This window comes from Crocodylus porosus, unplaced genomic scaffold, assembly GCF_001723895.1.
Source record: "Crocodylus porosus isolate Cpor-Errol unplaced genomic scaffold, CroPor_comp1, whole genome shotgun sequence".
Classification (NCBI taxonomy): Eukaryota; Metazoa; Chordata; order Crocodylia; family Crocodylidae; genus Crocodylus; species Crocodylus porosus.
The window spans coordinates 188,013-215,037 of NW_017728896.1; the positions used below are offsets into that span (position 1 = coordinate 188,013).

The 27,025-nt window shown below is 46.2% G+C and overlaps 1 protein-coding gene across 1 annotated transcript in view; it reads left to right on the forward strand.

Moving 5' to 3' along the window:
• ZBTB16 (zinc finger and BTB domain containing 16) overlaps window positions 1–27,025 on the forward strand; it is a 160,134-nt gene that overhangs the window by 54,105 nt on the left and 79,004 nt on the right. The window contains exon 2 of the mRNA XM_019556532.1: window positions 24,775–24,872. Within this exon, the coding sequence (XP_019412077.1) occupies window positions 24,775–24,872 (98 nt within the window). The remainder of the gene's footprint in view (window positions 1–24,774; window positions 24,873–27,025) is intronic.

A 27,025-nucleotide genomic window follows, 5' to 3' on the forward strand; every position in this document is an offset into this window, starting at 1 on the left:
ATACATTCTGCTTTTAAGGTCACTTTGCCTTTTTTTGTTTGTTAAATTTTTATATTTTTTAAAAATAAGTCCCTCCAGTTCCCTGTTTGACACCCATGACATCCATGTCATGTTTGCTCAATTTACTAGTCAAAACAAGTGTTATGCCAAGCTCTGCCCGCAGGGTCAATGTAACCCATGAAAGCAAACACTATTCTTTTATTTTTTAATACATCAGTGTCACCAGATGCCCCAAGAATATAGAAGATGCTTTTGGACTGCTGAATTAGTGCTGGTTATTCTAAGTAGGGCTGTATGAATCAGAATACATTAACCCATTGATGCTTGCACCTCGGGCTGCCGATAAAATGCATTAACACTTAAGCATTGCTGAAATCCCCATTTCCATAGCCCAGGGGTTTCACTGAAGAAAATAATTTGGCAAGTTGCAATACTTGTCAGTTAACTCCTTAGAGTCTGTTTTTTGTGGCTCCAGTTCGATCTAGAGAGTCTCTGAGGTTGGTGGATGCAACTTCAGGGTGTCACGGAGCCATTCAGCAAAGCACGGGTTGAGCAGAGAACTTCTACTGGGACATTTGGCTTTCGCAGTGGATTTTACAGGCTTGCAGGAAAATCTGGGGCAGGAGTAGAGGACGTACCAAAAGCCAAACAGGTGGTGGCTGAAGGTTTTGGAGTCCATTAACATTCAGGCTTTCTGGTTGGCTGCGTTCAGCTTCTGTTTTGAGTTTTTGTGCAGCTTTGGAGGACAAAACTCCCAAACTGGGAGGATCGGGGATCGGTCCCTGGAGCAAACGAAAAGCTTTGTTTGATCGCTTATTTATCTTGGGTTAACTGAAGGAGGGCTCTTGATAAAGTAACCTCATGGTGCCTGCTTAGCTAAGATATAACATGCAAGAGACTTTCCAAGCCTCCAGCCTCCTGTGCCATTGATCCCTTTCTAAACGGCGTGTTTATGGTCCAGTAGCTAGGGCGCTGGTCTACAAATCATGGTACCTGGGTTCAGTTTTTGGCTCTGCCGCTGAGCTGCTATGTTACCTGAACAAGTCTCATCTCTTCTCTCTTTCCCTCGTGCTTCTGCCTGTACAGCCTGTGTTAGATGGTAAGCTCTTCAGGGCAGGAGCTGTCCATGAATGTGTCCAGCACCGAGTATATCTTCCCTAATATCTGTATCAAGCCTATTAAGAGACATTCAATAGGGTGCTCCATCTGGAATAGCCTAATAGACTTTCTCATCTGTAGCCACGGGAAGGGAGCTGGAGCCTTCGTGGGCTGGGACATGAAGAGGAAGAAGCAATTATACGCCTAAAACGTGAGCTTTGAAACGGAAAGATCTTGACTTGTGCGGTAGGAGAAGGAGCTCTTCTTATTGCTCCACACAGATCACGGGCTTTCGGCCTTGTGCACGTGTGTCTTTGCGTAGATTTATTTTCCTTGCTATAATTCCAAAGACCATTGGAATAAACTAAGGTGATGATGTTTCTATAGGGGGCTCCTAACTACAACGAGAAGCAAACTAGCTTGAAACACTCATGTCCTCTGTAGGCAAATACCTGGCACGTTTTTGGAGGCCATAAAACGGTCGCCAGAGCCCTACAGGCAAGGGCAAGGCATTGCTGATGCTGTAGTGCTGCTTGAAACTGTATACCACGTGAGACGGGCATCTCCTTAGAGGAGGAACAGTTCTGCTTCTCCTCGTCCTTGCTTCCGGGGTAGCAAACCTCTTGCCTGGACCCAATATCCAGGCTACGAAGCTCTTCGCTGCGGTTGAGTGGAGAAACCAAAGTACCTGGGGGCCAAGTCGTGTTTGAGCGGTGGCCTCTCTTTTTGTCATCTTCAGTTCAACTGGGTCCCAGTGTCTTTTGAATCTCCAGGTATTTTGGGGTGTAAAATACTTCAGGAAAGTTCCCCTTGCACCGGCATCCCTGAAATCTTCCATGTTTGCAGTGCATCATTCAGACTCTGAAAATTGTCCCCTGAGCTTGGAGCACTCATGCCATGCTGGGTAAATGATAAACCTTTGCATATGCAAATAGACAAGTGCCAAGGTCTCGATTTGAGTGTGACCTCTGCGGTTTCTTGCTTTGGGAAGTTCTTGTGCACGGGGTGGCAAGGAGCGCATCCAGGGTGTGCGGGCTATGCAGAAGTGCCAAGCCTCTGTCCAGCTTCCCAGGGACCTGCGGCAAGAGTAGCGCTCTCTCCTTCATTCATTCCTCTAAGTGCCCAAATTTCTCATTTCAAGGCAAGTGAGCAATAATGAATATTGAACAAAGAAAGCTGATCTGAATCCAGGGCATTTGAATACATTAACAAAAAAAAATCCATGCAGCCCTATTTGCTGTTGCCAGTTTTTTTTTTCTTTTTTCTCTGGTGGCTGATATTACAGTCAATAGGCCTAAATGCATGCACTTGTGCCAGGAGGTGGGTTTAGTGAGGTCTGGATGGAGTTTGTTGCCTCCATGTGCTACCTTCAGCTGTACAGTGAATGGGAACGGTTTCCTCTCCTTTCTCGGCACGCTACTGTTTTGGGAACGTGAGATGTGTGTCTGTTGGCACAGGGTGGGGCGGAATAACTGGGCTCGCTTTTTACAGCTTTTTTTTCTTGTTGTTGTTGAAAGGGGGGTATTGTTTTTTTTAAAGGGGAGGCTGGTACAGAGGTACGTCATAAATGTAGGGGGGAAATCGCAACGTTTATTTTAAGCTGCAAATATAAAAGAGTTGCTAGCAAATATAAATAATGTACAAGCATTAGTCACAGACAGTTAATGCACTGTCCTAATGGCTATTTGTGCCCCTCATCCCCTTCTATTTTGGGGTTTTTTTTTTAAATATTCTTTACACTACAGAAATAGTTACCAAAATCCTTATTTCCATAAGCCTTGGCCGGGTGCCTTTCTTTCTTTTTTTTAAAGAAAAAAAAAAGCTGACTTCCAACCCTATTATTATAGCTCTTCATGCTATTTTAATCGGCTATGTTTAGAGGTGAGAGGGGAGCAGTGACTGTGCAATTACCGAGGATGCTTGATACGTAGCACAGCCGCTCGGATTCGTTTGCGAAGGCTCCTAGTTTGATGTCACCGCGCATAGTAAATAATCCCACAGGACATTTCCCCCCTATCTTGGATAGAGATATAAAATCCTTATCAAAGGTGCATTTGCTTGCATTCTCCTTATCGCAAGAGGGAAACGTCTTCTTTATCCTTCTCTGTTTCTGCACAGTTTCTTGCATTTTCTCCGTGTTCCTGACTTTTTATCTGCCCTTGGACCCTGAAATGCTTCTCCGTCTATAGCTCGTGTACCAGTAGAAGTGTGCCCCCCCCCGCCCAACCCACTGTTTTGGGGGTGATTTTGGAAAATACTTGCAATTTTTGTCCTCCTCTCCTCACCCCCCAAATTCACTCACTATTTCACATTTAACAAAGCCTGGCAGGGCAAGCTGATGCCTAGCCTTCCCCATACAATAATTGTTGCATCTCCAGGCTCCTTTTCTAGCTTTGCTCCCTATTTCATTCACTTTTCTATTTGCAGCCAATATATAATGTGTTTTTGTGTTTTTTTTTGTAGACTGTTTTCTATCCAGTGACCTTGGGTTTCCACGAGATCTACACTGTAAATGAGATGTGGCATTGCCGCATGCATCTTGATAAAATATATCAGTGGATGAATTGATTTTCATATTGATTTACTCAGGCGAGAAAGGTGTGTGTGAAAATCAAGTGTCTCTTAATGATACACCCCGAAGGTGGCTGGGGAAACCGCAGCGGGCCTGGAAAGTTAGCAAGCGTCTACTGTAAGAATCTGTGAAATGTCTGCCTGTCTTTGCATGTAATTCATTCCGATCACAGCTCTCGGCCTGCTAAGTAGAATAAGTCATTGCTCAGAGCGTGTAAAATTCAGGCAAATTAACCAAAGTAGGTAGGTCACTGTAAAAACGGGAGCATTTGCGTATCGTACATAAATCAAATGGGTGGGTATTTGATGGGTCTGGAATTAATGTCCGACTGTAGATGGACAACCTTGCCACGGGGTTGAGTCTGGTGGGGTCGTGTACACACAGGGACACCCTGCTTACCTGATCTGGCTAGGTCTATTCAGAATAGGTGATGCCTAATGGATTTAGGACTGATACCCGGTGGTAAATGCTGGGTGGGAAAGAATGCAGCATCTTCTGCCCAAGAGGAAGATGCAGGAGTTTTTAATTTGAATTGAGAGGTAGGAAATTGCTACAGAAAAGAAGAGTGAAACTTCCCTGGGACTGGAGTGGAGAGTACGGTGTGTGCGACTCCTTTTTAAAATGCCTGCGTCGCCTCTTGAGGTGGTAGGTAGGCAAATTCCTTAGAAACTGAAAGACACGGGGTAAATCCAATCTTTTATTAGACCAGCTCAAATAGTTGGGAAAAGTCTCTCACCTACAAATCACCTCAATTTACATTTTAACTGACTGGCTTTTGTGCATCCGTACTGGCCTCTGGTTGCTTTACCGCTCCATCCAGGAAGAGCACAGACCATCTGCACACACCTCCTCACCCTGACAAAGGGCGTTTGTGCCCGAAAGCTTGCAGAGAAGAATTTTTCCAACTATTTGAGTTGGTCTAATAAAAGATAGCAGATTTACCCAAAGAACCTTGTCTGCCTATGTCCTTAGATCAACACGGCTACAACATGCACCCCTTAGAAACTGAAAGGTGTTTTGCACAGGAAAGGGCTAGCGTGGTATGTAAAGCTGCAGATGGCTGTGTGTGTATGTGTGTGTGTGTGTGTGTGTGCGCGCGCACGCGCACATGCGTGTGCAAGAACAAGATCTCTGGCATGTAACCTCTTCATTGTTTAATCTCTCCTGATGAACACTGAACAAGTCTCTGGGAAGTGAAATGGCAATACTTAACCAAAAAGATACAGAACTGACTTCATTTCTCTGCCGTCTCTCCTTCAATTGCTGCTCCCAGGTTTCATAGGCAGAATAGATATTCTCAAATATGTACTCAATCCAGATGTGAACTGACAGGTGATTCATCTTATTGGGATAAGTGAGCTTAACCTAAGGAGGTACTATTCATACGCTGAGCTCTTGCAGAGCACCACACAGGGACAGCGTGGCCTTTTCCAAATGAACCTGTTAGAAAATCAGTGAGTTTGGAAATTTATTTTATCCGCTTCCTTTCAAAAATACTAAAACCAGTTCTGTTTTGTCCGAATATGTATTGCGTCTGTGCGTTGTTTGGTCTGAGAAGGGTATGTGTCTGCCTACAGGTCTATATCTGATGGAACAGCATATTTATAGCATGATATAAATAAAATCAGAAGGTTCCTATAAAACTCTGTTATTACTGCAGTACAAAGTTAGAAATGCTTGAGGTTTCTGCTACTTGGCTCTCGCATACTGCAATGAATATTTTATAGGAAAGGAAATACTTAGTGTCTGAATCTTTTTATAGTACTGCTACTCATAAGACTGGTAACCTTCCAGATCACACACAAAAATCACAATAGCCCCTTTTTTTCCCTTCTGCACAAAATCTTCCATTGCAAAGGCTCTGCTTTTTATGGACCAGGAACTGTATCAGCTATGTACTGTGTTGGAAAGTTATATTAATCATCATATTTTCTCTCTCTCTCTCTCTCTCTGTGGCATATAATGTGGTCATGTCACAGTTTAGCTGGTGCTTTGAAAGATGGAGCGATATCCCAACCTCTCTGCGCATGACCTCTGTTATATGTCAAGACCTGGAAGTTCACAGCTACTTATCTCTGAGCTTGCATTGCTTTTTGAAGGATGCGCCTTGCAGTACAGTTGATTCTTGAAGTACAAATGCCGTGGCGTATGGTGAACTTGACCCAGGAGGATGCAGAGGGATGGAACAGATGGCTTGAAGGCTTCGGTCTGATCCTTGCATGCTCAGTGCGTTGCATCACTTGCATGCACTTCTCGCTGGGTGGGATAGGCCTCCTGTCCAGTCCAAACGGCATGAAAGAAGTTGCAGACAGAACGACTGCTGCTTCCAGAAATGAACTCCCGTCTTGCGGCTGCTGGGGAGGGGGAGGCCACCTAAACAATTAAAATGTCCGTGTTTACTGAGATCCACCTGTTTCCAAATCACTTGGGTGGTGTTGACCATCTCTTGCATCTCTGCAATGACAAATTGGCTGCACCAGTGTCTGTAGGTCGGTTGGCTGAGGTCTGGCAGTCCTGGTGAGGGCTGGCCAGGACCAGAAGCTCTAAGGGCCCCTTGCTTTCAGCACGAGAGCTTCAGAAACCACAACGGGAGTCTTTTGATTTTTGGTCCACTGGCTGTGCGAAGCCTGGTTCTAGAGGGGATGTGGTTTCCTTTGGCAACGACTGCCACTCGCAGCCTCTTGTGAACTAGCAAAAGGGCCTGCCACCTGCCTCGCACAGCTCCGGTGTTCTAGCTTGACCCCTTTTTTGTGCATTTCCGTTGCTTCTACAAACACGGGATTTCTGAGACTTTAAATATGTTGACCATTAGGCTCACTAAAGGAGTCAGGCCAAGCTTTTGGACATATTGGAAGCTGCTCATCAAGAAGAACCTAGAGCTCAGCAGCATCAGCGTGTTTTGCACACCCACATAGTAGCATCAGTGTGTTTCGGGTACCCACGTTCGCCCCTGTAGGGTAAAACTTCGGTTAGGATTCTGGGGTTCAACCCTAGCTCTTGCAATCACGCCGCACCCTCAGTGGCCTCTGACCCAGGCCAAATATTTATTTGACTTAATCTACAGCATTTAGGAGAAGTCAACATTTTGCTGGTAACGCCATGTGTGCTCACTGTCCACAACTCAGGTCGGTGAGTCCTGTGCTACTAAGGCCGAAGGAGGTGCAAGTAAAGATGCTATGAAACTGGTGAGGTTGGGCTTCTCTTCGGGGCCTTTCCACGTCATGGATATTATCTTCATGCTTATCTTTTTTTCCCGGCCTTGTGTTTAACTTGTTAGGTCTCAGAAACCTTAGTTATATTGCATCTGCTGTTTGATTTCCACTCCCCTCTCTACCCTGTGTTTTTGCTCGTCTGCCAAAATAGGTACCAGCCAGGAAAACTGTGATTTGCAAACTCAGGAGGCTTTTGTTTTGATCTCCCCAGCCCAGATTGCATGAGAGCAGAGCTGTATATTTTTCACTCTGGAAGCACGTTCTAGGTCAGCTTTCTTCGTCCCCTCCTGAAAAAAAGAGGGGGGGGGGGAGGTCCTTGTTCAGTCTTCAATTTCAGCAGCAGCGAGAAGGGGGAAAATGAGAGAAAATTGCTAGTGTGTTAGAAATGGAATGAGAATTGTCTTTCTGACTCCAGGAATGATTGATGCAGTTCAGGGGAGTTATGTTTTGTGCATGGGGTTTCACAGCAAAAATTCAAAAGAGAGCATCGCAGAACTTGAACTCCTCCAAATGTTCTTCCTGCCCCCAACCCCTTGGGCAAGGGGCACCATCTGAACACGCTCCCGACCCAGCGTGTGGCTGTGATGCCGTGGGGCTTGTCTCCTCTCATGTATTCTTAGCTGCTAGGGGCGCTGCTTTGGCTCCGCTTATGCTCCATTGAATCCAGCATCTTGGGTTTGACCGTGGCTCGTACTTCAAAACAAGCTCTGTATTGCACAGCAGTGCTATCACCAATTCCTACAGAAGCCTTTTTTCCTAGTCCTTGGCCTAGTTAGTGCCTTTAATCCTAAAGTATATTATGGATCTTCTGAAAAGTTATATACATGTCGTATCTAATATATGGGAGAGATGGTTTTTCCCCTTTGCAAGTTTCTAGTCCTTGTTTCATCCCAATGAAACTCAGCTTCAAGCTACCTAACTTAAACTCCAACTTCCATCCTTGAGAGGTTTTAGGAAACCCTGTGTGATGGCTTCTCCATAATAAGCTAAACGGTGTCTTTAGCAATGCGCAGATTGAGTGGGGCAGGGTCTGCTGATGTTTAGACGTTCTGGTTCTGCTTCTGGAAACGGAGGCCAAAGGTACCGATGGGCTTGTTTGGGGCTTAAACTCTTGAAATTTGCTTGGAACATTGTCACCTTGTGAAATGCAGGAGCAATAGCTGGATGGATGTAGTTGCAGTGCAGAGCTGGTAATGTCTTTATACCAGGCTTTCTACAGCATCTGGGTGCAGCCCCGCAACAGAGGATCCGTGGAGAGAAAAGGCCCCCTTCCCTTTTCAGTTCGTGTCCCTCTGGTTTGTATTCATAGCAGCACCCCTATGTGTCATCAGGAAAAGAGCTTGCCTTGCCTGGCCTTGTTTGCTCAGTGCACTCTCCTTATGAATGAATATTGTTTTAAAGCATGAACTACAGCATTGCTTTTGTACTTGGCACGCGCACGTAATAGCAGTAATTGTGGGCTGTGAATTTATGAGTTGCCCCACCACAGAGAATAGACTTTGATGTTTGTTTTATGAGACTGGAGGCAGGCAGGATATTGAAATATTCCAGATAGCTGCAGAAGTGGCATTGGCATAACGTGGGAAAGAAGAGGCACCCTGTCTTGTTCCCCTCCGATTCCTCCATTGCTTGCTGCGGATGCGTGTGTTATTGGACAGCTATTGTTTTACTTCATGTTTTTCCCTTAATGATAAGTAAGCGCTCATGTCCCATGGGGCAGGCTCTGTTTACATGATGCAGCTCTCAGCTTGCTACCTCTGCATGCTCCCTGGTACCCTCTTAGCCTCAGCTTTTGCTTTGAAAAGCTGCATTGCAAAAATAGTATCTCTTCAACCAATGGGTCTGTTCCCTGGGTGAATTGGGAGCCAAACCTGCTGACTCCAGGTGTATAACAATAACTCCTCTTGGAGCTCTGGAGTTAGGGCACCACTTGGTTTGTGAAATCCCTTTAGGACTCGGTGGAAATGTGAAGCATGCTCTGACAGCAGAGTCTCTCTTGTTGTTGATGTGCAAGTCCAGAAGACCTGAGTGTGGCTCTTAGATGGCAGGTGGAGGTTGGAGCGTTGTAAACGGGGCAAGGAGGGAAGGAGTGATGGGAACTGCGAGGAGCCAGGTTGACAAACATCCATTTGACTCTTTAATATTTCTTTGCATGAGTTCTCTGATCTTGGCATTTAGGCCTTCTCCGATTCCCCATGACGGTTCTAAAGCTACATGGGTGGTAGGCGAGAGAGGACCGCTATAGCACAGGCCCCCAAATTTCTCCCAGCTATGCTTGTGTTTCAACAAATCACCTGTCTGATTAGCAGTGGTCTTCCCAGAAGATGTGCGTGGCCTTCATCTGAAGACCTCAAGAGATGGAAAGCTATCCACTGGTGCAATAGAGGGAATCATCTGCACTGCTTAGAGGTTTCTGTGTGTGTTGCTTAAATGTGACCTTGCCTGGCTTTAATTTCTATCCATTTTTTCTGGTGCCTTTCCTTTCTAACCTGATGAGCCCTGGTATTTTCTCCCTGTGAACGTGCTTGCACTTTGCAATCAAATTGCATCTTGATCTTCTTTTAATAGGCTAAACAGGCTGAGCTCTGAGCGTATGTGGCCAGTTTCACTTTAAAGAATCAAATCCCTTTGATCATTGACTGCTAAGTGTAAGTACATTTAATCTAGTGAGAAACATCCACCCAGCAGATAGAAAAACTTTCTGCAGAATCTGTAACTGTTCAGCAAAGTGCAGATCTTTAGAAGTCCGTAATTTGCTCGCGTCCCTTGATTTTTCTTTAGTGGATAGATTTTAGGTTTTGCCCATTACAGATTTGCTTTTCAGGGAAAACCAGAGCTTTGATGAGATGCTGTCTCCTCCATGTCTTCCCAGAAGCCAGATATCAAAGCTTGGCTTGAGTCCATAAGCTTTCCAGAAATTCCCATGCTTGTTTGAACAGCCTTCACACTCACTAAGGCCCCAGCAGCTGCATTTTGGTGATTGACACATCCACATCCAATACTTCCTTATTTTGTGCCAGGAGCGTGATTTCTGGAAGACACGAGAATCTTTCTTGTTTCTTGTAGCTGTAGCTAGACCAGAGCATTTTCTGACCATTGAGCCTCTTGCAGATATATCTAACCTGCCACAGTCTTGCAATAGGGTCCTTGATAATCTTTGAAGAGAGACTGAGAGCTACTGAGGCAGCACGTATGTATGAGAGTACAGGAGGAATAACTGACGCTGGAGTCGTAGGGGTTAAGGTTGGATGTTTTTTCAGGAAATGCACCATTTGGATGTAGACTTCTGGTAATTATATCCCTTTTCTATTTGGCTTGGCTGAGCCTGCCTGGTCAGGAATGGTGGATCTGGGCATCCGATAACAGCAGGTGGTGTGTGTTTTGTTTTTGCTGCTTTTGTTCCTTATCTACACATTTTTGTTTTAGTCAAAGCGACCAGTCTGGCTGCAGGTGAGAAATTTATTCAGTGAGAAATTAGTTTTCCAGCATTGTAGAGATTGAGGTCTCTGCTGCACCGGTAGGTGGGAAGAGCTTAGAAACAGGGAAATCATGTTAATGTGCCCGAATGATGGGGGGAAGAGGGATAGTGGCTTGCACAAAGTGGGACAAGGGTTTTTCTCAGTGTAGCCAAAGAACTGCATTCTTGCCAGCAGCATGCAGGTACCTACCTACCTACCTACCTATCCACGTCCAGCTCCTGGAGCTACCTCTTTGCAATGCAATGCCTGGAAAAAGCCCCTTTGTGCACAAGCGGACTCAGCTCAGACTTACTTATGTCAAAGACCTGGTGCAGTTTCTCTCTGCAAGAAGTTCCTATATTGCTTCTTCGGAGGTGCATTAAGTGGTGAATGTAGGAGAGAAACAGATGAACAGATAGTGCCAGATGTATCAGTAACTTATGGAATAAATCTGCTGGTCACTGAAAGCTCTTAAGTGGAGATTTTCCAAGGCACAAATAAGAGTTGGGTCTTGAAGGTCTGTTGAATCTGGGTGTAGAAACCCAACTGCTCATCGTGCCTTGGAAAATTTCCCCACTAAAGTAATAGCTGGGAATATGTAGCAGTCTCTCTTCAGTATGGACGTGGGCTGGAGCAGAGTTCTCTGTTACATGCTGGGGCGGTTTGGTTATATGGACTTTCTGCAAAAGTGGTTTTTATCTTGCAATAAAAGTCAAATAGATTAAAAAATAAAAAAGTAACGCTGTTGTACCTTGAGCAATCTACCTCTGTAAATGTAGGCACATTTCTTCTTTTAGGATAAATTTGTGCCAGGGATTTTTTATTTGAGGGTGCCACTGAGATAAGGGGTCAGAGGTAAGAGGTCAAAACCGAAACTGTTGGTGAAAGACTTCTTTGTGGGCTCTTAATTTTGTACCACAAGTAGCATCGTCTCCTGTACCCCTTTTGGTTAGCTTGTTGGTATTATTGGCAGCTTGTTTAAAGTAGTTGTCTCAATATTATTTTGCTACTTGGAAGTGTTGTTTACATCACAGTACTAAAGAATTTTTTTTAAAGCATGTCTTTTGTGGACTTGAAATCACGTCTTAGTTATAGTTTGGTAACACGCGTATGTGGCCGCGCCTGTGTAGATCACAAAAATGATGCCCATTTTGCAAATCCCAGCTCTTTGGGATTCACTGAGGGAGAAGTAGAGTTGCGTGCACGCTGGGTTATATACCTTGAAGTTGTCTTACAGATGTTCCTGCCCAGCTGTGGTGCGCATCTCCCACAGGCCAGTTCATGGGGCAACGTGGCTGTCGCTGGGCATGGATGCAGGCTTGTCTGATCAATGCGTTTCAGCAAAGTTTTTGGGCTTGGTTGGTTGGCTGGCTCGTTTTATGGCTGAGGAGTTATTGTCACTAAATGACCTTTCCAATGGGACTGATGAAGGAAAGTGATGCAGCTTTTCCCTTTAGAAGGATGTCATCAAGTTTGCCAGACCAATAAATTCACCTGACCTAACTGGAGGATAGTCTCCCTTTTAAGACCTTTTACATTGTTAGGAATGACCAGCTGGGGAGGGGAAAGGAACAGAGGGAAAGACTTAAAAAAAGCAGGGTCATTGTCCAGAGGTCAGGTCTGGCTGGCCAACCTTTGGCATTGTCCTGGTTTAATTTTCTTGCCTGATACCCATTAAATGTTGGCAGTGCTGGACCAGGAGTTTCATTAACCCTGTGAAATAGGGAACATGGGAAGCAAATTTTCACTCTGTGGCTTACCTGTGACGTGGTTTGTCGTGGATGTCGGTATGAGGTTCAGCTAGTGCTGAATGTAACGTAGTGTCTGGTATCAAGTCATTTGGGAAGCACGCAAAAGATTACTGAGCCGTTTGCTTAAAAAAAAAAAAAGGCCGTGTGATGAGAGGAGCTGTGGGGAGATATTCTTACAGTTACTCCTTCAAAATTGGAAGCAAGTGGTTCACCTTGCCGGGAAAGTCATTACCATTATTTATTATTAGAGCTCCAGTTGTGTATTTTTAACACTCCAGAGAAGATTAAGTGAGGGATAAATCTTAGATTTTATACTGTAAGAAAAATGATAGTTTGTGCTTCAGATGCGATGTTTGGGGGGGGTGGGGGAGGGAGGAGGTTCGTTGTGGTTTCTCAAGTGGCACAGGCGGCATGGTTGGGTGTCCACGGCGTTGAGTTGGTGTAAGGCAGGTTTGGGTTTTCTTTCTGATTTGGCTGTTAGCGCTAACTGGCTCTACAGGTATTTAGCAAAACTCTGCCATGTCCAAGTCTTTAGTTGCCAATAACTTTTTTTTTTCCGTCTTTCCCCAGTAGCTGTGCGCCCTGCCAAGTCTGTGCACAAGCCTTGAAATGACAAAGTACCCTTTAGTTAATTGCACAACGGATCGCCTAGAGTTAAAAGTTCTGATTTATATGACTATAGCTCTAACTGCTCAATAACACAGGCCTGTAATCTACTTTCATTTCAAACAGAACTGTGATTTATGGGGCAGCATGCCGCTTTAGCTCAGAAATGAGGTGTTCAACATATGCTCTGTTGACATAAATTTGGAATTTATCGCTCTTGTCAAAACTGCCTGTTGGACAAAGGTGCGTATTAAGGCAATAAATGGCTCAGAATAGTTTTCTGTCAAATTTCCTAACCATTGTATTCAGTCTATTTGAGGGGGAAAATATATACTTAAAAGTAATCAAATGTCCAAAATCCATACATCTTGTTTCGCGCGGCGCGCGCTACCAGGGGGTGGAGGTGGAGACGAGACGGGGCCTCACACAAAGTTACAGTATGTTTGGAAAGATTACCCAAGCTTTAGCTTGTCCGTTCTGTCGGGAGCAGGCTTTTCTCCCTCGTTGCACGGAGGGGAGGTGGGAGGGAGCAGGGAATGAAAGCTCATTAAATAAAAATAGTAAGAGACGTTTTTATGTATGTTTTTAAGCAGGCAGAGTTAGAGAGTGGGGCTGTAAACTGAGCAGAACAGGGCTTTGTTTATGGAGGAATTAAGCCACTCGCTATTGTTTGCGGTTTTTACATATTAGGACTGGATGCACATGCCGTCTCCCGTCCTCTTAGAGAAAGGGAGATAAATTATTGGGAGGATAAAGGATTAGCTGTTGCCTGACCGGGAAGTAATAGAGTTAAGGCTGAGTAATAAAAATGCTCCTTTAGAAACTTTTAGAAAGTAGAAAATCGGTAAAAAGCACAACGTGTGAAGTAACCAAAGCAAAACGCCACGTGTGCCGTGTCACCGGGCCCTTAGCTTGTGACGGGAAGGCGCAGTGTGCTGGACCTTTCTGCTCCATGTGTGAAACTTCCCTGGCTTGCCAATAACCAGGGGAAGGTTTTCCAACATGCCTCACAGATTTAGGAACCCGGCACGCACCAACTTCGCCTTGCGCTCACTGAATCCCCCGAGCTTTTGGGAATCCTCTTGCTAGTCCAGGCATAACCAATGCTGACGACCCAGGGTGAGGGTTGGGTTAGCCTGGAGTCAGAGAACTGGGATTTTTCTGCGCTGGCCTTGGAGCAAAGCCTTTACTAATGATGGTCTTAATTTCTCCCCCGCTGCTGCATGCGTGGGAATACGGCCCGCGTTGATAAATGCCCACACGTGGCCATTGTACGCTGCCGAACACAGCAAATCTCCCGAGTGGCGCAGAACCGTTTGCCCGTCCTTATCGCACAAAGCACCCTGTTGGGAAAACTCATAATTTTTACACCACACGATCTTGACTAGCCATTGCTGGAATTACCGTCTCTTTGAAGTGCTTTTTGCAGGGCATTTACAGGCCTTTTTAATTACCTCCAGGTTGTGAGGGGCCAACTTCCATTCCAGCTTTTGTTTGTTTGTTCTGTTCGGGAGGGAATATTGCTGCAGTTCCCCCGCCTGGGCTTCGAGTATAGTCAGCTGTATGGCAAACCTGCCTCAGCGGCACCAGTTCATGGAAGACCTCTCCATAAGCAGTTGTGCTTTGAACGATGCACAGCTCGTCCTCAAGGTACAGTACAGGCCCTGGGGTTTTTCAGGCTTTCGAACAAAGCCAGTTGGATAATCACAGCTCTGTACGACCCCTCAGTCAACACGCGCGGGGTGTTCATTTTAATGTCCTTGCTGGGAGGAGGGCGGGGGCAGCAAACAAGAGAGGTGGTTTCAGATGCCAGAACATCCTTGAGCAATATCCGATGACCTGAAAACTTCAGCTCCTCCTTGGTTTGATACTTGTGGGCGCCGCCAGCATTTTTAATAAAGTATAATTAAAGGAGAAAATGGTCTTAAAAAACCCCCCACCCTTTGAAATGTCTCCCGGGGAGGACAGGGCACTTCCAATGGGGATGCCTTCCCCAGCAACGCTCTGTTTATTTATTGGGCTTCATTTTTTCCAGCTCCCTGGGGTCTGGCATTGAGTGCGAGTGGTGTGAGGTGGGTGTTGTAGTGGGGATCTGCATGAAGCCATGGGGGGCAGCAGCTAACCGCATGCACTGGGGAAGGGAGCTTGACTTCCCTTCCTCCCTTGCCCTTGGGCCAAAGGGCAAATCTCCACCGTTTTCTCGTTTTCTTTTGTTCCGTTTTTCACGGGCCTCCATCCACTAGATGGCATAACCGTGCTAAGCTGGCACCTGCCTTTTGCCATCCACCGCAGGCTGGCACGTGACGGCACCCCTTCGCCCAAGGGGCCGGCTAGAGTAGCCCGTTGGCCCCCAGGAGCAGGGCACTGGGATGCCGAACGCTCGTTGGAAATGCATCGGACAGGATGAGTTTTGTTGTTTTGGTTGCGATTCCCCCTGCCCAGGGAGCGAGGCTATGCGGGGTCTGCTGGGGACGGCAGGCGGGGAGCCCTGGCCGATGGGACGGGCCACACCGCCCTCGTCGCCCGGGCTGATGGGACAGGCCACGCCGTTCTCTTATCCGCGGTGTTCTCAGAAACAGTTCCTCTGAGACGCCGACGAGGTCTGTTGTGCTTCGAGCCCGAGTAATTGGATCCAGAGGCGAGGCAGGAAAACAAACACTGACGGCGAGCGGCAGAGAAGAGCTTCTGGGCGCTGGCCTGTTATGAGCATCCTCCCTACTGGGGCATCGGTGACAGCGCGGCGCCCTGGGCCAGTGAAACGCTGGGTTTAGAGCTACTGTTGGTGAGGCGAGGGCTCGCTGGCAGGCTCTCAACCCCTCCTGCCCCAACCCCACCAACTTCTCAAAATCACTTTTAACTAACTTAACCCCCCGACGGGGTTAACATAGGCATAACACAACGGTGATGAGGTCTCTCGCTGGCTTTTTCTCCTAGTAAAGGCAGAGCAAGCTGGAACCATTAATCCCAGAGCAGCCCTAGGAATATCTTAGGGATGGGTACGACTCTTTTCTCCCTTCTCTTCATTCCCTTGCACATCACCCGGTCTGCAGAGGACAGCACCTCTGGCCACGGTTGTGCGAGGTGCTGACCTGGGCTGCTCAAAGGCCTGTATAACACTCCTGAATTGATAGTTTCATCATTGCGTACATATGACGGGCTGGAAGGGACCTTGCAGATCGTGGGGTCCAGCCCCCCTGCGCTTGGGCAGGAAAGACCGCTGGGATCAGATAACCCCAGCAAGAATTGTAGCATAGTCTTCTCCACAGGCCAACGACTGGATTTTGAACCCCTGTAATCCTTTGTCTCCGGTCCCCTCTCTTAGGGGAGTTTTGCCATCGAGGCCTTGCTAGATTTTTGGGGCAGCGCATTTATATATATTGGGATGTGCTCACTTAACATTGCACAGTAAAGTAACTTTGCACGCTGGAAGCGTTAACTAGTGAGGCTGTATCTGCCTAAAAGTGCAGTATCTATTTTATTTATGGTAAGAAGGGGCTTTCTAGATTGCTGTTCGTCTTAATCCACAAACATCCTTTTGTTTGCTTCATGTGCTTATAGGGACGTTTCAGGATAAATGGGATATTGGGAATTTAATTTTACCATCAAACTGGCGTAATAACATACAGTTTATCTTCCCGTGCTCAAATTTGGGCAGCATCGCTGAGCATTGAAGTATTTTAATGCACTGTGTTTATTTTTCTTTTTAAAGGCACGAGTTTAGTAAAACTGCAGCAACATGTATTGATCTGTTCTCTCAGATCTTAACAGCCTGAGCAGCCGTAATACCTTGCTTACATCTGCCAGGTTTTTTTGTGCAGTTTTGCAACATCTCCTTAATCCAGTGAGCATAAATAGAACATTTCAATCATATTTTGCTACCAGGAGCCTAGCAGATAAAGCGCTTTAAGACCTTGTTGAAAGAGACTGTATAAGATTGTGCACGATAAGATCGTCCTATAAGCAGGCGCCAAATGAAAAAACTTTTGTTCCCGGCAAAATTTGTTGATAGAGATATTGGAAATAAAATGCTTAGTGAGAATCGGAGCATTTTAAAACAATGGGTGGGTTACATAACGACCGGAAATATCGGCGCTGAAGTCCGATTGCCATGTAGATCTCTATGCGAGCTGTTGTGCTAGGAAGATTGATGTGTTCTTTTGTTGTTTCTGACACCATGCTCTAACACTTGTATTTATTTTTTTTAGAGCGAGTGTGTGCATGTGCGAGAGTGAGTCTTATCTACAGGCCCGTAACTAGGACTGTGGTCAGCTTCAAAGGCTATTGTCTGTCCTTACAGTTACAAGGACAATGGTACCCCAGCCAGCACAGCTGAAAGCTCAACCGTACGCTTCTTCAAACCATTACGCGTATCGCACAACTTTCTTATTCGGGTGTCCCTACATACAAATTTGATCGTTAAAATATACAAAGATTTTCCCGGGGGGAAGATGTAGAACTAGAGCAAAAGTGCAGGTGTTTCCTTTTTTTTTTTTTTTAATAGCCACAATTAATCAGATTAAAGATTGATTAGTGCAACACAGCTGATAGACGGCCTTCTTCCACCTGATGGAAAGCTGCTCGGTCCTAGGCCTGCGGTGCTGTCTGCTGGGGTCAATGACACAGTTCCCATTGACACCACTGGTGCCACATTGGGTCCCCAACAGGGATTCATTTCTCTGTTCCAGAACCTGTCTCCAATTTGACGACTATGCAGTCTCATACAGACCCTGGGCATACATAACAGAGCTGCTTTTTTTGCGATAGGGTTGCAAGATGCAGGGACTGCAAGCTTCCCCCCTTCCACCTTCAGTTTTTCACAGCACCATTCCAGGGAAATGACCCAAGACCTTGACACGTTGCAAGCTCGACCCACCCGGCTGGTATAAATCCACGTCGCTCCAGTCCAGTGGTCTGGGCCCAGTCCCCAAAAGCTGTGCGCTTCCTCCGTTTCCACTGACGTCTTTGAGGGAGGAGAGCCTGCAGCCTCGTGGATGATTTGGTTTTGTGTCTAAGTATCCACTCCATTCAGACCTGAAGGGCAGAAGCTGTTTTAACAGCAAACACAGATTTCTATGCAGTTGTCTAAGGCAGGAAAGGAAGAATATTGCAGCCCATGGAAACTGCAAAGTGCCTTTGGGTAGCTTGAAGGCACTAACCCCCGCACTTTAGGGGAGTGCCATCTTGGACAGCAACCGTGCTCAAATCAATAGGGATTTATATTAATTTATATGTAGAGAGCGCTCGGGAGTCTGGCGCAGTCGCATCCCAAAGTTGTTACCGTCACTTAATGTGTTAAAGGGCTTTGGGCACTGGAAAAAAAACCAGCCAGCTGCAACCGTATTGTTTCAAATTGTTTTCCAGTGGACAGTTCCAGTCTCTGTAAAGAAATGCCAGTGAAAGCAAGCATGTTGTTTTACACGGGACATCAGGCACCATCCGGCGTACTTGCTGGTACACCCCATTGTGTGCATTCGTGCCATATGTGGATATGCGATTGATCCTGAGCTGGTCCGGTGGCAGTTAAAGGGTTAAGAAAAGTTCTTGCGTTTGAGGTAATAGTCTTCTTCCTTGCCTTCCTCGCCTCCTCTAACTTGGCTAGCGATTGGTTTTCGTTTTTAAAAAGTGTTGATTGAAATTTTGTGCTTTTTTTATGGGTATATTTATGGCGAACATAAAGTGCTGTATTAAAAAAAATAAATTGTGTTGTAAAAGCCTTGGGTAATGTTTATTAATATTGACTAGTCATGGAGCAATGAGCTCTATCGCTAGCAAGCATAATTTGTGGTAACGGTAGCATCTTGTCAAATGGCTCTATTAATATGAGTCGGTGCCTTTTAAAAAACTCAGCAGTGCGTGTCTTGGCTCTTCTGGGCAGGCAGGAGACCCGGGCCCACAGGCCCCAGATACTAACGGGGCGTATCACCTCCATTCTTCACCTCTTGTAGTCCAATCGCCCTCTCTCCCCCAACTGCCCTGGTTTAAATCTTGGTATCTCTGGCCAGGTTCATACTTTGTTCTCTGTGTCAAGGCACCATATGTTTGGCGAGCTCCTATCTCGACGTTCCATTCTAGAAAACGGGGCGGAAAGGTTTTTTTTGGCCAGGAAGCAAGAAAAGTACTTTTTTTTTTTTTTTTTTTTTTTTTTTTGTTAAGATAAGCAAACTGTTGGCAACTTCCAACAGAACAAACCTCCCCCTCCTTTCGGCAGTACTAATGTCCTGTATTGCGTGCTAATGATTTGGGTCTGTAGCTGCAACGATGAAGCTAAACGCTTTTACGTAGCGTGTTCCCTCTGTAGGTCTCCAAGTGCCTTATGAAGGAGAAAAGGTCCATTATCCCCTTTTGTGCAAATGTGGAAATCAAGGTGCATGGGAGGGAAGGGGCTTCTTGGAGCTGGGCAGGGAACCCAGGTGCCTCGGGTCCCAACCCATTGCCCTATGCCGGGAGGCAAAGCAAGCCACCCTTTGGGGACCCAGTGTGACACCAGTCGGGTCAATGGGACAAAACAGAGGGCCCAGTACTGAGCAGCTTTCCATCAGGTGGAAGAAGGCTGTCTGTCAGCTGTATTGCACTGATCAATCTTTAACCTGATTAAATGTTGCTTTGAAGAAAGAAAGAAAGAAAAAACCAAAACACCTGCACTTCTGCTGTATTTCTACATCATTTTTGTCCCTGGGAAAAACTTTGTATATTTTCAAGATTAAAAGTGCATGTAGGGACAGACAAATAAGAAAGTTGTGTGATGCATGTAATGGTTTGAAGAATCATACTGGTGAGCTTTAAACTGAGCTGTCTGGGGTACCATCTTCTTGTGAGGACACCTTGACTTCACGCCTGTTGGACTTTTAGAAAGGATGTCTTGGTGGAAGGCCACTTGATTTCAGTCCCAATAACGATAAGAGATGGCAGTAACTCTTAATGCGGGCAGTTCTTGGTAGAACAGTCTCATCCTAGAGGAAAAAGCTTTTGGCTATAAAGAACGATGTCCAGAAGCGACCATTACTCCTAGAATGAAGATCTTTGAATTCAACCAATGTCAAAGATAATTTTTTTTAACGCTGATAAATTTTCAGAGTCTTCATTATATTCTCAATATCACTTAGGACAAAAAAAAAGGCTGCTATTTTTTTTTTTCAAGGGCTACTTTTATAAATTGTTTTATTTTCCAAGTAAGTAATAATTTTTTTTTCTTTAACTCCCTGAAAATTCATTTTGCTCTCAGAGACAAGTGCTCTAACTTTGGAGAAGGATGCACCGCCATCTTCCAAATGCCATGGCATAAGCCTTGCTGGGAATACAAAACTAACCTCATTCATAACTCTGAAGTGGCATTGGGCACAGCAATAATTAAAAATGTAAAATGAACGGATCGGTCCTTATTTAACGGACTGCTTGGCAGTGGGGATCTGTCGGGATTGCATTTTATTTATTTATTTTGCAAGATGGATCGGACCTTCGGATACAAAATCTTCTCAGCCTCAATTCGTGCATGACTTAATCCTGTGCTGTGACACAGTCAGTCCTGCATGATTATGTTACACCCCGAAGTTAAGAGATGAAACTTGTTCTCATTTGGTCCTCGGGTTTGTTTTTGGTTTTGTCTGTTAAAATTCTGACTGAAATCTGTTCCCCTTTACGGTCTAGCATTGGGCATGAAGGGATTTAACAGGGTAGGGAAGCATATTTACAGTGCATAGAGAATGCATGATGGCTTCATTGCTCCGCACCACGCCTGAAATGATCAGATTGTGTCTGTGAAATAGGCAAAGATAGCTGTCCCGTGACTGTTCATGAGGCCATCGTATCCTCTTGGAATATAGTAGGATCCTACTCCTACTGGGAGACCTGGGAAGAGACTGGTGGTTTCCAGTAACCTTTGTGGGTACATGCCTTACTTGTCTTCAAAGATCTCGACAAGAGCAGCACTTTATCCCAACTTTTAAAGTTTTCTGTAGGACTTCTTCATATCAGCAAAGCAGTTGTCAGAACTGCAGGACACGTTTTGCAATGGAAATTCAGCCTTGCTGCAGACCTGAAATTGTTGAATTCCTGCATGCAAATAAAGGAAAAACAAATTCCATTCCAAATCTTTTGCAAACACCTTTGGCCATAAATGAGATCTTTATACATGCCTTAGCATGGTAAATTGCTCCTTAGATAAACTTGAAATGCCAAGACCTGTTTAGCTTGAAGTTTGGGGGCCAAATAGCAGGAAAACTGACCTCTCTGTCACCACGTTCTGGCTAGCAGGGTTTCACAACCTGGTGGTGTGACTCTTGTAAGAAATACAGCTGGGCAAAAGAGTAGAAAGTCCAGGAGCTGTCGTATCATAGTACAGTCATGGGCTGTAGCAGGAGTCTTTATTGGCTGTTCTAAAGAAAACCTCTTGAAAGAGTTTGTTAATTATAATGATTTTATATAGACTAATTGACGTGGTAGTGTCTTGGCCCTCCCAGAAGAGAGCTGTATTATTCTTTTTTTTTATTTTTATGAAACTACGTAAATACTCAGTGGTCCATAGTTTGGAGCTCTGAATCATAGACTCATAAAAAATTCAGGTTGGAAGGGACCTCAGGAGGTCACATCTAGTCCAACCCCCTGCTCCAAGCAGCACCAGCCCCAACTCCATCACCCCAGCCAAGGCTTTGTCTACCTGGGTCTGAAACCCCCCCAAGGATGGAGATGCCATCACCTCTCTAGAGATCCTGTTCCAGTGCTTCACCACCCTCCTAGTGAGAGGTATTTCAGACATCCAACCCCAACTTCCCTCGCTGCAACTTGAGCCCATTGCTTCTTGTTCTGTATCTGCCCCCACTGGGAACAGTCCAGCCCCATCCTCTTTGGACCTCCCTGCAGGGAGCTGAAGGCTGCTATTCAATCCCCCCTCGGTCTTCTGTGAAAGGGCCCAGGCTCCGTTTGAGAGTTGCCTGATATTGCACGGCCCAGAAATCACTTTTCCAACAAAAAACATGTCAGCGGGTCATGGCTTTAAGAATCCCTGCTCTCTGCCAGCTCTGCACAAGGTTGTTTGTATGTTGTACTTGGCACCAGCACAACAAAAATAGGCTCGTGTTATTGCAAAGCGATGATAAATCGTGGAGTTGAGCAGAGGGTTGAGTCCATATTTGTTGTATCACTCCCCAAAAACATTAGCAAACAGCTTTCTGTTTACAGAACCTTATTTTGAAACCCTACATGTGTTCTGGTACCACAGACCTTTCCGTTCCCATCTGTAGGCAGAGATCACAGTAAATGGTGTGTCTTAGGAAAAACAGACTAGCAAACTTGGCTCTCTAGCAATGATTTTTTTTTAAATATTTGTCTGAACTACAAAGCCTGAGCTGCTCCTCACAACAATAAATGAATCAACATCTGACTTTATGAAATAATCAAAGTAACAAATGTTCACTCGAGATTGTTCTCGGCCCTGTTTAATGTTTCTCCATTTAGTTGGATCAGCAATAGATGTTTGCGAGTTGACACTGCCCAGAAACATTCCAGCGTTAGCTTGCGTGTGGTTGGGGATTGAGCAAGAAATTGTAGTGAAAAGGGGTGGGCGGGTTGGTGGGGGAGACGTGTCTTGGGGACTGGCTACCAGGGACCCAAAGAAACTGCAATTGAAAGGATCCTCTCATTATTGCAGTGTGAGGTTAAGACCAAAAAGTATGCATGCATTTGCTAGAATACGATATCCCCTTGCTAGGGTCATGCTTTCGAGCTTGGCACGTTCACATGGTTAGTGCTATCCCTGTGGCCCATGTGGCTGTGACATCTCTTTTGGAAGTGAAGGATGGAAATTTGGGCGGCATTTGAGTTCCCCAGATCTGTGCAGGCAGTGTCTGCTTGAGATGATGCGTCTGGGAGAGCCACCCTAATTGCAGTGGAGCAGGTGACTGCTTTAGGAGGACGGATGAATGTCCTCCTGGCAAGAAGCAGCCCATACCTGATGCCTAGATCTTGCCCTGCCAGGATTATTGCAGTGGCAGGCAGTATGTGGGCACGGGAGCTTTTGCTGGGTCTCTTCCCAGACCTGCCACTGTCCTCACCTGCCCTGGAGTGTTTGCTGCCTTAGTTAATGCTCATCTGTTGCTATCCCAGTGGCGCTGCTTCTGTGATGTATGACGAGACATAATTGAGAGATCAACTCCAGTGTGCATTTCCTGTGAAATGAATGTCCATCACACATGGCATACTTGGTAATGGGTCTTGGAGACCTCAGGAAGTCTGAAAAGTTTGCATCTTTTATTTCACGTGTGACCAAAAACAATTAAGAAAAGCCTCAAGTCTTTCTGGAAACCTCCCCAAAGTAGACTGATTTGCAAAACGTTCAGTAGCTCTTGGTATTACCAGAAGTTCCTGGAGGAAGGCAGATTTGAATGGGTGCTTTTTTTAATAAACCAATTTAGAAAAATCGAGGTAGAGTGTTTTAAATCTAAGTGATTTAAACGAGTGATTTTTTTTTTTTTTTTCTTTTTAAATCTTCATTTAAAACTTTAATTTAAACAGTCTACTTCACATTTGTACTTTTCAGTTTCCTTAAAAGAAGGTTGATCCGTATGGGCTGCTAACCATAAGAACATGTTGATTTTGCAACTAAATATAGCTGTTAAATTAAATTTGGTACTTTGTTCATCCAACCAGGAGAACACATGGCATCTAAGCACATTTTAGGCAGTTGTATAACTTAGCTTATAGGTGTAGAGTTTCTTAAAGTTTTGCATTTTTTTTTGATCTTGGCAAATTGCAAGTGACACATTTACTAGAGGATGATTAATTTTTTACTTGTGATTTTGTGTCAAGCTGCATTTGGATGGAAATTGGAATTTGATTAAAAATGCACATAAACATTATTTTAAAATTAGTCATTAAATAAAACTACCTCTTAAATATGCTGGATACATGGGGGGCGGGAGGTGGGGGAAGGGGGAACAAATGTATTACAGGGTAGTTTGCATTTAAATCTGATTTATTTTACCAAGGAGAAGCATTTCTTGTGGTTAATGAATTGAGCTGGTGTTTTGTTCTGTTTTTTTCCTGGGCCTATATCCTTTAAGATTTTAGAGCGGGTAGAGCTATTCTTTGTTGCGTCACTTGAGCTGCATTCTGGAGAGAAAACAAGGTTTTCTGCTTTTTTTTTAAACTCCCACCTGGTTTCTTCACTTTGATTGAACCAGTCAATGAGCAGCTGAGTTAGATGAATCCTGAAATGAAGGCAATATTCTCCTTGCATTTGCAGAAGAGGCTTCTGCTATCCAGGACTGGGCTGGCCCTTGCAGCACATCCTGGTTGCATGTGCTTACTTAGCTGGGGACTTCCCGGGCCTGGCTCCCTGTGAAACTTCGACAGCAAATGCACACTCCTGAATTTTTGCATTGAGCGTAAATCATATCAATAGAGTCTGGGAGGCTTGCGCCATGGAGGTAGCCTGTCATCATTTTAGATTTCCTTTTAAATGGATTTATTTTAAACAGATCATGTGGGCGTTATCTGCTGTTAATTTCATTTTAATCCTGTTTTATTTTTATTTTAAACACTCGTGGCTTTGTAGCCATCCTGCAAACCCAGCGTGCGACGTTTCCCCTAATGTTTTCCAAACTGAAGCAGAATCGGTCTGAATATAACCCAACTGCTGGAAAACCAAACCAGGCCTTTAAGTGCCAGGCACCTTTGCAGGCTGTGGGCAACAGGTTCGGAGGGGCTTCTCCCTCCCCAGACCCAGTGCCCCTAGGCTCGCTTGTCCAGGTTGCTCGTCTCTGAGGCAGAGGGCAGCAAAGGAGCGATGTCCCTGGGCAGCCCGGGTCGTGGGTTCGGCCTGGCGCGGGAGCACTTGGGCTGAGCTTCCCCAGTGCTGCTAGCTGGGAGCAGTCCCATTCCCCCCTCCCATCCCTCCGGCTGTCTAGCTTTGTCTGCGTTCCTCCGAGTTGCGTTCCCACGGCGTTAATGAGAAAATTCACGGCTTACGTGTAGGTTTCATGAAATATTCAGAGGGCCACGGTGCTAACGTTTTAAATAAACTCCCCTTCCCTCCCCACCTTGCAAACGGGTGGAAGGACTGATCAGTCTCTCTTCTCTCCTAGGAAGCTTCACAGTGGCATGAAGACTTACGGATGCGAGTTGTGCGGGAAACGGTTCTTGGACAGCTTGCGGCTCCGAATGCACTTACTGGCTCACTCAGGTAGGTTTGGAAACGTGGATGCTCTGGGCAGCGAATGCTGCCTCCTCTGTCCGGTCCGCCCGGTGCCCCAAACCTCTCGAAACTCCCAGTGAAGAAAAGAGTATGAAGGGAGGTGGAGGGGTGTGCGTGCCCCATGCATGCATGTGTGGGGATGGATGACTTCTCCGAATGACAAATTGCAAACGCTTCTTCCAAGGACAGGTATTTGAATGTTCAGAATTTGTTTCCAACTCTTCAACTGGGGAAATATTCACCCGGGGAAGCAGCATGGAAGGACAGACTCTGAATCTCTCCTGCTCAGTTTGTGCCGTGGATGGACATTCAAGTGGGGGTTTATCCCTTCCCTTCCACCTTTTGTAGGTGTGTCATTTTTGCCTCTGTCTCCTGAAAACTGTATGTTCCATGTACAAGCGCTCACTGCAATTTCATTAGCAAAGCCATTGCAGAATTAGGCGCTCTCTGTCTAATGAATCTAACTATTGGGTTCAAATTATGCAGGCCCCTTAATTAAATAGATATAGAGAGGTTGGAATGCTAAGCTAGTGAGAAGACTTTGTGTTTTGCAAGTTAATTTAGTCTGAAATACCTATTGGGTCTGCAGCCCCACATGCAATTAGCTTTTGTATTAAAAAAACAAAAAAAAAAACCCCAACCCAGCAGCCCTTGGACCCAATTGCACAGATGTAGGCAGGAATCCGTGTCCCGTTCCCTGAAGGGCAAATCACTTAGGGTCCAAATGAGGGGCAAGCATGGGCTCTCCAGGCTGGGCGTGCATCGTATTTCTGCAAGGAGGCTCGTGCCAGCGGATATCTCTGTAGTACCGTCTGTCAGAGAGAGTCCTGGGGGGGGCATCTGACAGTCCTGAGTTCTGATCCTGCCTCTTCTGTCTGCACCCTGGGGGTGTCTTAACTGGGGGACTCACTTTTCCCTGTGCATCGGATGGGAATAGCTAATGCTGACCCACCGACTGCAGCCAGGCTGTTGTGAGAATTAGCATGTGGTCAGTGTGGGGAGAACACGCGTTGCTCTGCAAAGGCTCAGTGTTAGATCAGCAAGCGGAGCAAGGCCTGTGGAGTGGAGACGGGAAGGTTTTTGTGCTCAGGGCCATGCTGCCGTTACCCTTGTTCTGGAAACACCTTCCATGCTGCTTGGGGCTCCCTGGAGGAAGCGGGGGCCCCCAGGCTGCGATGAGCCTTGCACAGCTGAGCACAGATCGCTGCCTCTCCCCTGGCATGCAGCAGCGTTGGGGCTCTGATGATCCTGACGGGCAGGGAGCAATGAGCCCGTCTGACACCGCATCTCGGGGAAGAGACTGTGCATGGTAGAAAGGGTTGCTGGGCTAACCTCAGACGTGGGGAGAAGTCGCCAGCGCAGCCACGCCGCACAGGCAACGCAGCCAGTTTTCACATGCTCTCAAATCGTCCCTGGAGGGGGATGAGCACATGTTCCCTCTCCCTCTGTGCCGTGATGCACCTGTATTATTTTTCCCTGCAATGTTTGCTTGGACCTGGGCATTGGCTGCTGGAGCCTGTCGTCTCTATGCATGGCGGGGTGCGGATTTGGCGGGAGGAGAAGGCTCGGGAGAGTTTTGGGAGGGAGGCAGCGAGCTGTGGCTTTCAAAGGGATGGTTTCAAAGCTGGCAAAGGCCAGCAGTGAAATCAGGGTGTGGTGGTCTCCAAACCGCCTCCAGAAATGCTTCTCTGCTGCAGCCGCGACACAGGAGTCCGGTGGCATCGGCAGCCGTGGCTCTGGGGAGGTTTGCCATTGCCATGGGAGGGATGCGCAGCAGCAGGACAGGGTGGTCTGGCTTGCACCGTGCCAGGCAGCGCCATGCTTGGCTTTGCCCACTGCCCTTGGGAGGGCGAGGGAGGGCGGCTGGCAGCTTAACCTCCAGATGGTACCGAAGGGAAGGGGGCTGAGTCCTGGCAATGCCAGAGCCACTGATGGTTTGGATTAGGGCCTCTGTTTTATCCAGAGCACCCTGGTTGGGAGGACTGGGTCGAACTTCACACGCAGCCGAGAGCACCCAGTGGACTTTGCAGATAGGTTTGGGGCCGCTGTTTTCTGTAAAAGGAGCAAATAACTCATGAAACAGCGGGCCCGTTGGATGCCTGCTTCCCAAGCCCGACCCGGGCCTGTGGGCTCCTGCCAAC